General features: G+C 38.7%; 2 protein-coding genes across 2 annotated transcripts in view; one reads left to right on the top strand and one right to left on the bottom strand.

Annotated features, from left to right (window-relative positions):
* The window catches only part of LOC135075346 (GATOR1 complex protein NPRL2), a 90394-nt gene extending 83668 nt beyond the window's left edge, over window positions 1-6726 (bottom strand). The window contains exons 1-2 of the mRNA XM_063969781.1: window positions 6352-6726; window positions 5765-5921 (exon numbers count right to left, since the gene is read on the bottom strand). Of these exons, the coding sequence (XP_063825851.1) occupies window positions 5765-5921; window positions 6352-6551 (357 nt within the window). The 5' untranslated portion in view covers window positions 6552-6726. The remainder of the gene's footprint in view (window positions 1-5764; window positions 5922-6351) is intronic.
* Window positions 6727-7226: 500 nt separating this feature from the next.
* Window positions 7227-8316, top strand: LOC135075618 (phosphopantothenoylcysteine decarboxylase). Its single transcript, XM_063970030.1, has 3 exons — window positions 7227-7416; window positions 7498-7701; window positions 7951-8316. The coding sequence occupies exons 1-3, from the start codon at window positions 7297-7299 to the stop codon at window positions 8218-8220; spliced, it is 594 nt and encodes a 197-aa protein (XP_063826100.1). The 5' UTR covers window positions 7227-7296; the 3' UTR covers window positions 8221-8316.
* The last annotated feature ends 7054 nt before the right edge of the window (window positions 8317-15370 follow it).

The following is a 15370-nucleotide window of genomic DNA, read 5'->3' as shown; positions in this document are numbered from 1 at the left end:
ATTAAGATACACAATTTCGTCCGTTACCGTAAAGTGTCGGTGGCGTAGCGCGCCGTGTATCGGTCTGGGTTCATACTTCAAGACTAGTCAATCGATTATTTTTTGTATTTTTATTTTTTGTTTTTGGCTTGCTCCTTGTGTTTTTATACAAAAATAATCATGTCTACTAAAAACATCATCTGTGCGGGCTGTCGAAGTGATTTAAAAAATGAAAAACACTTGTTATGTCGGGGATGTAATCAAAGTTATGATTTGACTTGCGCCAATGTTCCCGAAATGCATTTTGATAAAATGTATACAGAGGAGCGCAAAGGAGCATGGCGATGCGTCGAATGCATGAGCAACCTGCCTAAGATTGACAACACGAACACTCCCGTGCGAGGCTTCCACGGAGGAATTACTTATCACCGGGGAGCGGCTACAGGGAGCCCTATTGAGCTAAACATTTCGACAGCGGAAAACCTAAATGATACGGCCCATAATCAGACCCTTGATTTAACAGACCGACAAGCTATCTTGCTGGAGTTGAGGGCCTTTAGGGAGGAGATGCTGACTGAAATTCGGACCAACCGTGCTCAAATCGAGCAGCTGAATGAAAAGGTGACAGCATTGACAGGCAGGGTCAGTGAATGTGAGAACCGTATTGACCAACTGGAGGTTCGGATGAACACACTGGAGAGCGGCAGGACCGAGGGTTTAGAAAAGGAACTTGATAAATCAGTTTTGACATCAATTGAAAACATAAAGGCAGAGCTAAATGACCGCGATCAGGATTTACTGCTGAACGACTTAGAAATATCCTGCGTACCTGAAGTCAAAGGCGAAAGCTTGTCCCATGTCATAATGACTTTGGCGAGTAAGCTCGGTGTTGGTCTCGGTCAGCAGGACATCGTAAGTGTCGACCGAGTAGGAAGAGTACTTGAGGCCGCGGCAGAACCTGCCGCGCCCCGGCGGCCGCGCCACATAGTTGTGCGACTGTCCCGCCGGGCCGTACGCGACCAACTTCTGCAAGCTGCGAGAGTGAGGCGCGGCGCTACAACGGAGGGCTTGGGGCTACCGGAACCTTCGCGTCGTTTCTATGTAAACGAAAGACTGACTAAGCTGAATAGAGCGCTTTTTCGCCGTACGCGTGATTTGGCTAACCAACTGAACTGGCGCTATGTATGGACGAGGGATGGCCGAATATATGCCAGGCAATATCCCACTAAAGATAGCCCTCGCTTGCGCGTGCGCTCGGAGTCGGACCTGGTCAGGGTTTTTGGTGAGGCTGCCGTTGGTTCTACAAATAATTAGATTAGAAATTACTATTCGCCACAATGCACTACATAAATACCAAGCGGTGCCTATTGGCTCTGTGTCACTGGCTGTGAAACTTTGTTTGAAATTGCTATGGAAAATTGTTGCTTTGCCTTTATTGAATTGTGTACCTTTTTTATATATGTACACTTTTTTGGTGGGCGTGATTGTGCTGATGCCCGAGTTTATTGCATGTTGTGTGTATTTCTGGCTTTTTGCTATGTATTCGAGGTGTGTTGCAGCAATGTTTTACAGACAGGAGCTGAGAGATCACATAATATGTAGTTATCGAATAAATATTAAGGCATATCCTAGCACAATTGTATACATTTGTCATATTATTATTTCATTTTGTCATTTTACTGTTTTTATTGTTATTCACAAAGGTAATTACTTCATTTTTAACTCTGAGATAGTAGCTATGAAATGGTGTGTAAAATTGCTGTGGAAAACACTTATTCTTGTTTTAACAAATTTTGCTCTTTCTATTGTACTACCCGGGATGGTTGTGTGTATCTTGTATTTTTGGATTTTTGCTATGTTTTCAAAGTGTGCTGTGGCGATCCTTTACAAACTAAAGCTCAGAAATTATAACCTATTTAATCGATTTTTTAATAAAGTATTTCTTAACACTATTGAATACACATTTTATACATATTTATTTTATTGTTTTACTGTACTTATTATAGATTGCATTTGCAAAAAAATCAATAATCATCACCACATTTTTAACAGAAAGTATACAATTTTATCCATTATTATTTTATATCACACAGGCATGAACTTTATTATTGGAATAATCAAAGTTAATTTTGTTCAAAATGAATAATAAATCTAAGTTTCTTAAATTAGCTCTGTATAATGCGGGTTCACTCAACACAGGTCACGATGATTTCCTTATTGCAATGAACCGTTTTGATGCTGATATAGTAGCAATAAATGAGACCTGGCTATCCGCCGGCGAGGAGGCGCGGGCGCCGGTGGTTCCAGGCTATCGTCTGCGTAACGCCCCGCGCCCTTCCCACGTCCGCGGAGGGAGAGGGGGCGGAGTTGCTTTTTATGTTAAAAGTGACATACGTGTGCGTTTTGTTAGGCACCCCTCTGCCGATATTGAGCAGATGTGGATGTTGGTGAAGGCAAACTCGTACAGTGTGGCTATAGGTACAGCATACAGACCCCCCTGGATGAATATTGAGCTATTCATAGACGCAATAACGGAATCAGTGACTCATTTCTCAGCCAACGACTACGTAGCACTAATGGGTGATTTTAATGTGAATATGTTGGATGATGCTAACCCCAATGTGGTCAAAATGCAACAATTCCTGGAGTGCATGGGTTTGCGGCAGGTGGTCAATGAGCCGACTCATTTTTCGGTTAACAGTAGTACGCTGATCGATCTTGTTTGCACTAACTGCAAAACATGTGAAATATCTGTTTCAAATATTACAGGAAACCTTGGGCATGCAATGATCAATCTAAGCGTAAAGCTGAAGAGAACTAAAATGCGCTCTAGTGTTCTAACTTACCGGCCTTTGAGGAATATAGACCTATTGCAATTAAACACTGATGTACTGCTGATAGATTGGGAAGATATTTATAAACTGTCACACGTGGACCATATGGTTGATAGATTTAACTCACTATTGTTAGGCTTACTGGATAAACATGCTCCTATTAGGACTGTGAGGACAAAATCTAAACCTCAATTGCCCTGGATAACGGATACGATAAAGTTCATGATTAGCTTGCGCAATGATGCTTATGGTGTGTACCGAAAAACAGGCACTGACGTACATGGGAGATATTACAAAGACCTTAAAAGCCTGGTATCAGTGAGCATTCGGAACGAAAAGCGCGCTTATTATAACCACCTAATTAACTCTAATGTTGATAATAGCAAAATATTCTGGAAAAATATGAAGGAAAGAATTTTATTAAATCCCAGTAAAAGCGAGTGTCTGCCTGAGACTTTTGACAATGCCAATGTTATAAACGACCACTTTCTGGGCACACTGGATTCACCATCAGTGCCTCCATCTCAAATAAAATATTTTAATACACACAAATTTAAATTGCCTTCACCTACTTTCAGTCTTGAGCCCGTTAGTGAGGTTGAGGTCTCTAAGTACATTAGAAGCACTAAATCGAATGCGACTGGAAGTGACGGAATATCTAGAGACATGCTTTTACTCACCCTCCCTAGAACCCTTCCAATAATTACGCACATTATAAATGCTTCGATTCGCACAGGTAAAGTCCCCTCACAATGGAAGGAAGCAATAATAACCCCATTGCCTAAGGTAGATTATCCCAAAGATGCTAAAGACCTAAGACCTATAAGTATCTTACCTTTTATGTCGAAGATTCTGGAGAAAGCTATCCACTCACAACTTATGAAATATGTTGAGAGCAATGACATTTTGCCCCCGTTTCAGTCAGGATTTCGCAGGGGTCGTGGTACAGTTACGAGTTTACTTGATGTCACGGATAACATTCTGGCAGACCTCGACGCTGGACTTGGTACCATCCTAACTTTGCTCGATTTTTCCCGTGCTTTTGACTGCATTGATACATCGTTGCTGTTGGCGAAGTTAACATACTATGGTTTGGACCAGCAGGCCATCAAATGGTTCGCAAGTTACCTCAAAGACCGGGTTCAATCTGTAAAACTACGAAGACCAGATGGATCTCATTTATTATCAACTCCTAAAACAGTTGACCGTGGAGTCCCGCAAGGTTCCATACTTGGGCCACTTCTCTTTATTATTTACAGTTCCGATCTTGCTCAGACTGTTAAGCATTGCAACTATCATTGCTATGCAGACGATGTGCAGCTGTACATAGGGACCACTCCCGATAACATATCCTTGGCGGAACGCCACATGAATGATGACTTGGAAGCCATAGCGAGTTGGTCCGATGGAAACGCTCTTAGGCTCAATCCGGCCAAGTCGAAATTCATGGTTCTTGGTACTAAGACTCAAATTAATAAAATCATAAGTAGTGGCCCCAAAATCTATGTCAAGGGCACAATAGTCGAGCATGTCAGCGAAGCAAGGAACCTTGGCGTTTTGTTCGACAGTGAGATGCGTTACGAGAGCCATGTGATAGGCCTTGCGAGGAGCTGTTTCTATAGACTGGGAATACTGTACAAAATACGCGATTTCCTAAGTGAGAAGTCCCGAATAACACTTTGTGAGTCACTGATTCTATCAAGGCTTAACTATGGTGACCTAGTTTATGGACCTCGTTTGCTTGGTAAATCCAAACGAGTCATCCAGCGTATACAGAACGCATGCTGTCGTTTCTGTTTTGATATACCTCCACGCACACACGTGTCACCATACTTGGCCAATGCTTCTATGCTCAACATGGAAAATCGTAGGCGACTGCATTTGGCATCTCTCATGTTTGACATAGTCAAATTTGGAAAGCCTGAATATCTGTTCGCTAAATTGCAATTTCGTAACTTCCATGAAAGATACGGTGACGGAACATCTAGATCCATGCGGGCCCCATTGGCTGTACATAAACATAAAACTGTCGCTTTCGCGGGCAGTTTCCGCCACCAGGCAACTAGGTGTTGGAATGACTTGCCCCCCCCTCTTAGACGCATTCATTGTAAGAACACCTTTAAATCAAAATTTAAAACAATTATACTTGATGCACAAAAAGAAATGACGCGGATTAAGTTGCCTAAAGCACTTGTGCCTGGGAGGCGGAGTTAGCCTGTGGTGGCTTGAGTGGATATGATTTCATTATTTTATTATTGTTATTAATCATAAACATAAATGTGGGTATATCATTCATTATCATACACCTTCACACTGAATGCCTCATTATTTTGTATTTGTTATTAATTTATGTAAAAATATTATATTATATTCATCGTCATCATCATTTTCAGCCATGTAAAATTATTGTGGATATAAAGTAGGTAACTAAATTCTCCATTTTACACTATTAAGTCTCATACTCCTTTTCATAGACAGATGGTATATGTATGTATAAACCATATAAGGACAATAGTTATAGTTATTATATTTCCCTAATTTCTGATATTTATGTAGGTTTACAATATTACAACATTTTCACCACCTTATTCTCTACCATACACGTGCGTCTTCCTTCTTTCTTTTCCTTCTTTTTTTTCAAGCAAGAGCTGAAAATCAGTGTTCTGCTCATTTCAGAGCAGTGTCTACACTGAGCTCTCTGCTTTTTTGCATCGCTGCGGCACACTTATACCTTAGCGCGCAGGATTTTCTATCTTTCTCTTTGTAATGTACTATATCTTTCCTGCTACTCCTGTGTTTATTAATCTTACGTTTTGCTTCTTGTGTGTCAATGTGTTTTGCAAATAAACCATTTATCTATCTATCTATCTATCTATCTAAAGCATTGGGGGAGGCCTATGTTCAGCAGTGGACGTCCTATGGCTGAAATGATGATGATGAATGTAACTTACAAGGTATTCAGTGAGTTTCTTGACTAGGGGCTCTAGATGCACGGTGCGGGCCCATGCATCGCAGACGAAGCATAGGTTGAAGTAGAATGCGTTCCTCGCATACTTTTTGTTGTCTATCCTGACTGGGAAGCCCAGGATTTTGGAGCCCAGGAGAGTTCTGGAAGAAAACAAAAAGTTTTATTACAATTTAAATTTTAAAACTATGTGATACTGAACTAGAAATTAGTTTTTATTTATTAGTTATTAATTAGTTAATTTATGATCAAACAATAATTAATAATTTAATGTAATCATTATGTTTTTTTTATTTCCTTTTTTCCTTCAATGTTTTATAAATTAATTAAAACAAACGAACTGATTTATGAATAAATATTAATGATGATTAACAAAAGTTAAAAAAGTAAATAAAGGCAGATAAATATCTGCCTTTGTTTTTCATACCTGTTACAATAAAAATAAATTGGCTAATAAATAAATATTTTTTTATTATTTCCTCTAAATCACTTATAAAAAATAATTTAATTAACAAACAGAAGCAAAATAATAGTAATGTGGGTAGGTATCACAACGATAACATGGTTACTTACACTGTCAAAGTGCATCTCTGCAGTTGCACCTTCGGAATTATGTAGTGGCTGACCGTATCGAAGATATCTTTCGAAATATAGTTCTCCGGCACTTGGCATGTGATCTTAGGCCCGGCAGTTGGGTGGAATTCACACAGAAATATGCAACGAATGGGCCCTTCCTGCCCGCAGCCCTCGTAGTATTTCGAATTCACATCCATCGTGCGTAAACAAATAGTTTTATACACCAACAAACAACACTTTCACTAACACATAACTATATTTACACTTTAACACATACCTAGCAAACTATTTATAAGTTTCACATGATTATACGAATTGAATAACGTAAACAAAAGCTTCATCAAAACAAATTAGCGTCCTACCCCACGCACATGAAATATTCGACTGATTATTTATTTTTAAATGCTTGTGGAAATGACGTTGACACTGTTGACAGTTCTCGTAAGGTGTTGCTATTTGACATCCGATTTTTTACCTTTTATTATGGGTAAAATATTAACTTCATATCGTTAGAGTGGTTTAAGTTATCAAAACGCGCCAAACTCAAAGCGGAGGTTCTTCTTCTCCTGTCTCAACTGTGGTTCTTCTGGATTTTAACTTCACACTGAGAATGGTAGAATATTAGACGAATGTTAATCATAATCTCTCCTCCAACTCCAAGAACTTGAGGAAACAAGACACAACACAGCAACTTTCTTAGAAACAAGCCCGGCCTATTTGAAGGCTTTGAAGCACTATTTCCTGCATGGGGAAAAAAATACTACACGAGTTAGATTGCGAGCTAGCTCGTCAAATGATTACCATTACAATTAATTTCAGAACGTAATACGTAAATGTCTTCTGTCATCCATCTGTCATTGTCATTGATTGTCAATGTCATATGACTTGTTTGTTTTTATGCCGATGTTTTTTCTAATTATCTATTGAAAGTGAATATTTATCATGGAAAAAAAGAAATGCAAACTATTAGTGGCTGCTACTGGAAGCGTCGCAGCATTAAAATTGCCATTTCTTGTGAAAGCTGCGCTGGAACAAGTTTCGGATCACTACCCTATGTTTGAGGTTAGTTCAACAATAACATTGCTTCTGTTTATTTTTGCGTTTGTTTATGTAACGTTTACTAATACTATTAACATCTTTCAGGTCCGGGTGATTGTTACAGAACATGCGAAACACTTTTTCGATCCAACTCAAATCCCTTCCAAAGTGTTGATGTATGACGACAAATCGGAATGGGATGCTTGGAGGAATAGAGGAGACCCAGTATTGCACATTGAGCTCGGAAAATGGGCCGATGTCATGGTCATCGCGCCTTTGGATGCCAATACTCTTGCTAAAATGGCACAGGTAAAAATAATAACTACCTGATAAACTTTCCTTTACTGAGTCTAGTAGGTCAGATTATATTAAAATTTAATGCTTGTCGCATTAAATGTAATTTTGTTGGATTTATCCTTTTCATCTATGAAACCTTCATCCAACTACATAAGTATTTGTTTGATTTTTACGAATGTAATGTTGTAAAGCAATATGCAACCCTGCCAAGTTGTTAGATACTAAGCAAGATTGATTGATAACATTATACTTTTATTTCAGGGTATCTGTGACAACCTTCTAACTTGTACAACAAGAGCTTGGGATTTGAAAAAGCCTCTATTGTTCTGTCCTGCAATGAACACCAGAATGTGGGAGCACCCTATAACAGCTCAACAGATAGCAGCCTTGAAGAGTTGGGGCCACACTGAAATCCCACCGATCAGCAAAACTCTAATGTGTGGGGACACCGGTGTAGGGGCCATGGCTGAAGTCCCTGCCATTATTGAAGCCATAAAAAACAAAATGGAATTAGATGTCATTGTTTTATAAGTTGATTTGTTTTTAGTACGACTTTGGTTTATACTGTGATAATGTTTTTTCTACAATGTAAATAATATTTAATATATTTTGTTAACCTTTGTGTTATTTTAGTTTTATTATTTCTATTAATTTAAAAAAATATTGACTGAGGTATTGATTGTCTTATAATGTGTGTTTGTGTGCTTGTGATGGATTGTATGACTTTTATATCACTTGTGCCACACTGCAATTCTAAAATATTAAATAACATTGTGTTCAATATCTGACATCATGTTATGAATAGAACTTGCAGAGTAATATTGTTTAGTTACGTCTTCTGTGTTATGGGCAGTGGAATGTTAGTTTTAGATTCATATTTAATGTGTTATGAATATTAAGTTTTGTAAGGTATTCACATAAAAGTAATGTGACACAATATATTGTTTAAAGTGGGTATCCACATTTCTGTTTGTCCAGTGCTCTCGCTAGTCGAATAATAAACGCAGTATAGAACGCACGACGGGTCTTTTATTTATCAGTGGCGAACGAGGACGGTAAAAAAAAAATATGGCGGTTAAGTTCGGTGAATTTAACATGGACACAGGAAACTGGACTTCATATTGTGAACGATTAGAAATGCATTTTGTGGCGAATGGCATCGCGGCGGGAAATAGATTGCCGACATTAATATCTATTATTGGTGAATCGGCATACGAATTGATGGTGAATTTGTGTAGTCCGAGAAAACCGTTCGAAATGAAATATGATGACGTAGTGAAGCTTATGTCGGAACATTTGCAGCCAAAGACATCTATACTGGCTGCGAGATATGTGTTTAGGCAGCGATTTCAACATAACGGTGAGACAATCACTCAATACGTGGCTGAGTTGAAACGATTGTCACGGTCGTGCGACTTCAAGGACAGACTAGACGAAAACCTAAGGGACCAGTTCGTGTGTGGGCTACGTAATGATACTATACGACAGAGACTTTTCGCAGAAGAAAATTTGGATTGGGCAAATGCAAATAAATTAGCCAATATTATCGAGTCAGCGGCCCGGGATGCATCGGTAGTGGATACGGCAGAGGTAACTACCTACAACAGCGCGGGAGACCGCTATACAGCGACGTCAGCAGCGCGGGGACGGCGTTCCAGCATCGCCGGCTCGAATGAAACAGAGGACGTACATCGGCTTTTTAGTGAGATGGACCGTATGAAAGTGACGGGGTGCTTCGCCTGTGGCGTCGGAGGACATTACTGGAACGAATGCCGCTATCGTACTTTTGAGTGCAGTCGGTGCAGAAAAATAGGCCATCTGAGAAGGGTATGTCCACTTGGAAAGAAACCTCAGGACGGAAACAAGGTTCGAGGGGGGCCGGTGCGTGGTGGCATGCGCGGTGGCGGAGCGGCGAGCGCCAGCGGGCGCGGGCGGCGCGGCGCCGGGTGGCGGGCGGCGCCGGGCGGCGGTGGCGGCGCGCGCGCGCACTACGTGCAGGAGGACGACGAGGGCCGGGAGGGCCAGCACGGCGAGCAACAGGAGGAGGAGGAGCCCATGTACTTAATGTCACTTGGGAACTACAAGCCGGTAAACATTAAAATTTGTGTACAAAATAAATTAATTAATATGGAAGTAGACACAGGTTCGGCATTATCATGTATTAGCGATAAAGAATATAGACAAAATTTCACTAATTTCACGTTAAAAGAATGTAATTTAACTTTAAAATTTTACAATGGTTTAAAAGCGAAACCCCTAGGGGTTTTTGAAGTAAATGTTACCTACGGCAAAGTAACAAAATTATTAGATCTTTATGTAATTCAGAACGGCGCAACAAATTTATTAGGTCGCCAGTGGTTAGCAGAGTTAAACATACCTATACCAAAAATATCAATTTCCACCGAAACAACTTTTAATAACATTGAAAATGTAGATAGTGATAAAATAATAAAGGATATGTTTTGTAGGTACAAGGAGCTATTTAATGAAGAGCTAGGGAAGTTCTCCGGTGGGCGGGCCCGGCTCCGCGTGGGCGCGGGCGCGCGGCCCGTGTTCTGCCGCGCGCGCCCGCTGCCGTACGCGCTGCGCGAGCGCGTGGACGCCGAGCTGGACGCCATGCTGCGCGCCGGCGTCATCGAGCCCGTCGACCACTCCGACTGGGCCACGCCACTGGTGATTGTGCATAAGCCTGATGGATCGCTTCGCCTATGCGCCGATTATAAGGTCACATTGAATCAAGCCCTGCTCGTTGACAAATTTCCTGTTCCAAAGATAGAGGATGTATTTTCTAAAATTAGCGGTAGTCAATATTTTTCGAAATTAGATTTATCGCAAGCTTACAACCAGGTGCTTTTAGATGATGAGTCAACTCAGTTAACTGTGATAAATACACATCGAGGACTTTTTAAATATAACAGATTAGTCTATGGTCTAGCTTCCAGTCCGGGAATTTTTCAAAGATTGATGAATGAATTGTTAAAAAACGTGCCTAATGTTAGCTATTTTTTAGACGATATTTTAATCAGTACACCTACCCTTGAGCAAAATATAAAAACGGTAAATATTGTTTTAGAAATTTTGCAAAAATATGGTTTAAAAATTAAAAAGCAAAAATGTTCTTTTTTTTCAAATGAGGTGAAATATTTAGGGTTTGTGATAGATAAAGTGGGAATAAGGGTAGATCCAGAGAAAATAAAACCAATAACATCAATGACACCCCCAAATAATGTCAGTGAGTTAAGATCATTTATAGGAATGATCAATTTTTATGGGAAATTTATTAAAAACTTGAGTGAACAGCTAGCCCCTTTGTATAGTTTATTAAAAAAACACTCTAGATGGACTTGGGGTCCAAGTCAGCAAAGGGCATTCAATAAGGTTAAAGAATTGCTAAAAGGGGCGCAAGTGCTTGCATATTATGACATAAACAGAGCCCCGATTACGGTAACTTTTAACGTCAACAATCCAGACACGCTTCATCGACGCTGCGATACGATTGGTCGTTCAACAGCGTACGTCAGCTGTTTCGACCAATCGTATCGCAGCGTCGATGAAGCGTGTCTGGATTGTAGACGTTAAAAGTTACCGTAATCGGGGCTCAGGCCGCTGGTGCTGACGTGCGACGCGAGCCCGCACGGGCTGGGCGCGGTGCTGGCGCAGCGGGACGCGGCCGGCGCCGCACGGTGGGCTGATATTAGAGCTTCATAGACTTAGCGTCGCTCAAAAATCAAGTGCCTAATTTTGAGAAAATAAATATGCCAATGTGTTCCTTTACCAAAAAGGAATATTTTATGTTATGTAACGTTTCTTGATAAAGTTATTATTTAATAAGTTATTGACAATTTCCTTTTTTTTTGTATGGAACTCAACATTTATTTTTATTTTATTCGTTATTCTTAAGCTTTCTTAAGAAATTGACTTTTGTATTATGTAACGCAACATATAAGCTATGTTATCACCAAGTGTCGCATTTCGGAAATCTTCGGAACATTGTCATTTTGGACTTTAAAATAAAAAAAATAAAAAATTTAAATAACTGCCAAATTTTGTAAAAATAACTACGCCAATGTGTTCCTTTGCCAAAAAGAAATATTTTATGTTATGTAACTGTTCTTGATAACGTTATTATTTAATAAGTTATGGACAATAATTACTTTTTTTTGTTTGGAGCTCAACATTTATTTTTATTTTATTCGTTATTCTTAAGCTTTCTTAAGAAATTGCTTTTTTTATTATGTAATGCATCATATAAGCTATATTATCACCAAGGGACGAATCCCGGAAACCCTCGGAACATTGTCATTTTCGACTTTAAAATAATAAAAAAAACGAAAAAAATAACTGCAATGTTATGTACTTTCTTCCGTACTACCCTAACGAGGTGGTGTAGTACTTTCTGATTGGAAGTAAATATCTTTTCCGTGAGCAATAATTTTGTATGCTTGCAGGCATATACGTATGTAGAGATCCATGTACGTATAGCCTGACCAGGAACATAAAAACCCTGGCATAGAGGCGCGTCAATTGCATTTGATAGTGCAACACTGAGTACAGTCGTACCTGTGTTAAATTAATAGGCTAACTTTATGTATTTAGGATTCAGGATTACGGGCTAATTTGATATTTCATAAATTAACGAAAAAATATTATTATAGGTAACCTGGTTTAAATAAATTAAATGAAACCATCAATCGAGCTGGTAGGATTTATTTTATTATTCATCAATAATCAAATTCAGAACTTGAATATTCAACTGCAATGTCTGCTCATGAACGCTTCAAACTCGGTACTTCTTTCCCAATTCCATAAAATTCAACACGAAAGTGACAAAAAATTTTAAAATAGGTAGTTGAAACAAACCACAGCTAATTTTCATAGTGGACTGTACTATACGATAAACATGTCAGTCAATTTGACAACCTTTGTCGGACACATTATTCAATGAAAATATTGACCGAACCCTTAGTATTTCTCTTCGACAAATACTTTAACACATTGTGAACCACTTTTCTTTCACGACTATAAAAAGATTTTAGCAATTTAATTCACAAAATCAATTGCGCACATTTAAAATAAAGTTTGTTTACACTTTGACAGCAATAGACTGACATGCAAGATGACATGTCAATGAAGTTTTCAGTTACTGTTGCCATTAAAAGAAATTAGTACCATTACTTTTCCGCATCATGGCGAGGGTTTTTATGTTCCTGGTCGGGATAGTATAGTTTGGTCTGCGAAACAAAATTTGCGAAAATGATGATTCTAGCGTTTTAGGACAACTTGTAAGTGCCCAAATGAACGTTCGGTTTGATGTCTCTAGATAAAATGGATAAGGGAAAATAAGGTTTCTAGCTCCACTTTTTACTATCGACTCATTTCTTTTTCAAATTTATGAAGGAGACCCATTTTTTTTTATTCAAAATAAGCTGCATTTAATTAATGTCGACCTATTTTAATGTTATCAATGAAAAAAACTTCATGGACGCGGAAATTGAAAATTTAATAGATCGTAATTCTGGAAGCAAAACAATCTCGTAATAACTGATTCTCACTTGATAGATAGAAAAATAATATCTTTGATAAATGGCAGCTCTACACAAGCAGCGATGTGATATTTGTAAAGCCATATCAAAATAAATGAATGATTTAGACGTAATTGCCATCAAGAAAGGTTTTCAACACCACCAAAAAGTCCACTATAAATGATCAATTTGATGTCTAGGCTGATACTGAGATAGAAAGCTTTACTTTTGTAGATTCAGAAAGTGGCTCTTGAGTCTAACCAATAAACTTAACTTCAAATCAAACTGGCTTAATTTCCATAAAACAAATATTATATTTTAGTAACCTTAGTAATCATGTGGATTAGGCCTCCTGGGAACACCACTATAAAAAACGCGCTTAGTTCTTCACCTCGTTAGGGTAGTACGGAAGAAAGTACATAACATTGCAGTTTTCTTTTTCGTTTTTTTTTATTTTAAAGTCGAAAATGACAATGTTCCGAGGGTTTCCGGGATTCGTCCCTTGGTGATAATATAGCTTATATGATGCATTACATAATAAAAAAAGCAATTTCTTAAGAAAGCTTAAGAATAACGAATAAAATAAAAATAAATGTTGAGCTCCATACAAAAAAAAAGTAATTATTGTCAATAACTTATTAAATAATAACGTTATCAAGAAAAGTTACATAACATAAAATATTTCTTTTTGGCAAAGGAACACATTGGCGTAGTTACTTTTACAAAATTTGGCAGTTATTTAAATTTTTTATTTTTTTTTATTTTAAAGTCCAAAATGACAATGTTCCGAAGATTTCCGAAATGCGACACTTGGTGATAACATAGCTTATATGTTGCGTTACATAATACAAAAGTCAATTTCTTAAGAAAGCTTAAGAATAACGAATAATATAAAAATAAATGTTGAGCTCCATACAAAAAAAAAGGAAATTGTCAATAACTTATTAAATAATAACTTTATCAAGAAACGTTACATAACATAAAATATTCCTTTTTGGTAAAGGAACACATTGGCATATTTATTTTTTCAAAATTAGGCACTTGATTTTTGAGCGACGCTAAGTCTATGAAGCTCTAATATCAGCCCACCGTGCGCCGAGCGCGTCATAGCCTACGCTTCGCGCGCGCTCACGCCGCCAGAAATCAATTATAGCCAGATACATAAAGAAGCTTTAGCCATAATCTTTTCGGTAAAAAAATTTCACCAGTATTTATATGGTCGCCATTTTACATTAAAAACTGACCATAAACCATTAGTAAGTATATTCGGACCGGGGGCAGGAATACCAAATATGACAGCCAGTCGTTTACAACGCTGGGCACTAATATTATCAGCCTACAATTTTACGATAGAATACATAAAGTCGGACGACAACACGGCTGATGCATTATCTCGATTGATATCTACATATAAGGATAACTCAGGTAAAAACGAAGAGTATCCAGAGCAAACTTACCTTCATTTTGCATCTGAAGCCCTTTTACTTGATTATAATATTATTCGTAAAGAAACACAAAAAGACCATATTCTAAGTAGGGTGTTAAGCTATATTCGTGATGGTTGGCCACATGAAGTCGATATAAAGGAATTAAAACCGTATTACAATCGTAGGTCGGAATTATATTGCGAATTAGACTGCATTATGTGGGGTCACCGGGTGGTCATACCGGAAAGTTGTCAAAATAAAGTATTGCGCGAACTTCACGATTCTCACATGGGGGTGGTAAAAACTAAGAGCTTGGCTAGGAGTTATGTGTGGTGGCCGGGAGTGGACGAGGCAGTGGAGGCGCGGTGCCGCGCGTGCGAGGTGTGCGCGGCGCTGGCGAGCGCCCCGCCGGCGCACGAGCCGCGCGCGTGGCCGTGGCCGCCGCGGCCTTGGTCACGAATCCACGTTGATTTTCTGGGACCTATTCATGGCGTTAAGTACTTAGTCATAATAGATTCGACCACCAAGTGGATAGAGATTTTTAAAATGACAACCACTACCGCAAAAATGGTTATAAATAAATTTAGAGAAGTATTTGCACGTTTTGGCCTGCCTAAACAAATAATCAGCGATAACGGTCCACCTTTCTCGAGTGATGAAATGAATGATTTTTATAAATGTAACGGTATAGAATCAATATTTACAGCCCCATATCATCCTGCTTCAAATGGT

This window comes from Ostrinia nubilalis, chromosome 10 (genome assembly GCF_963855985.1).
Source record: "Ostrinia nubilalis chromosome 10, ilOstNubi1.1, whole genome shotgun sequence".
Lineage (NCBI taxonomy): Eukaryota > Metazoa > Arthropoda > Insecta > Lepidoptera > Crambidae > Ostrinia > Ostrinia nubilalis.
The sequence above is the reverse complement of the archived record's forward strand: the minus strand, read 5'-3'. Positions and strand labels throughout refer to the sequence as shown.

Excerpts from the sequence above, each read along its gene's own strand:
- LOC135075618 (XM_063970030.1), top strand. The coding sequence starts at position 7,297 with ATGGAAAAAAAGAAATGCAAACTATTAGTGGCTGCTACTGGAAGCGTC. Across the intron at positions 7,417-7,497 it reads ATCACTACCCTATGTTTGAG|GTCCGGGTGATTGTTACAGA; the intron begins GTTAGTTCAACA and ends AACATCTTTCAG. Across the intron at positions 7,702-7,950 it reads CTCTTGCTAAAATGGCACAG|GGTATCTGTGACAACCTTCT; the intron begins GTAAAAATAATA and ends CTTTTATTTCAG.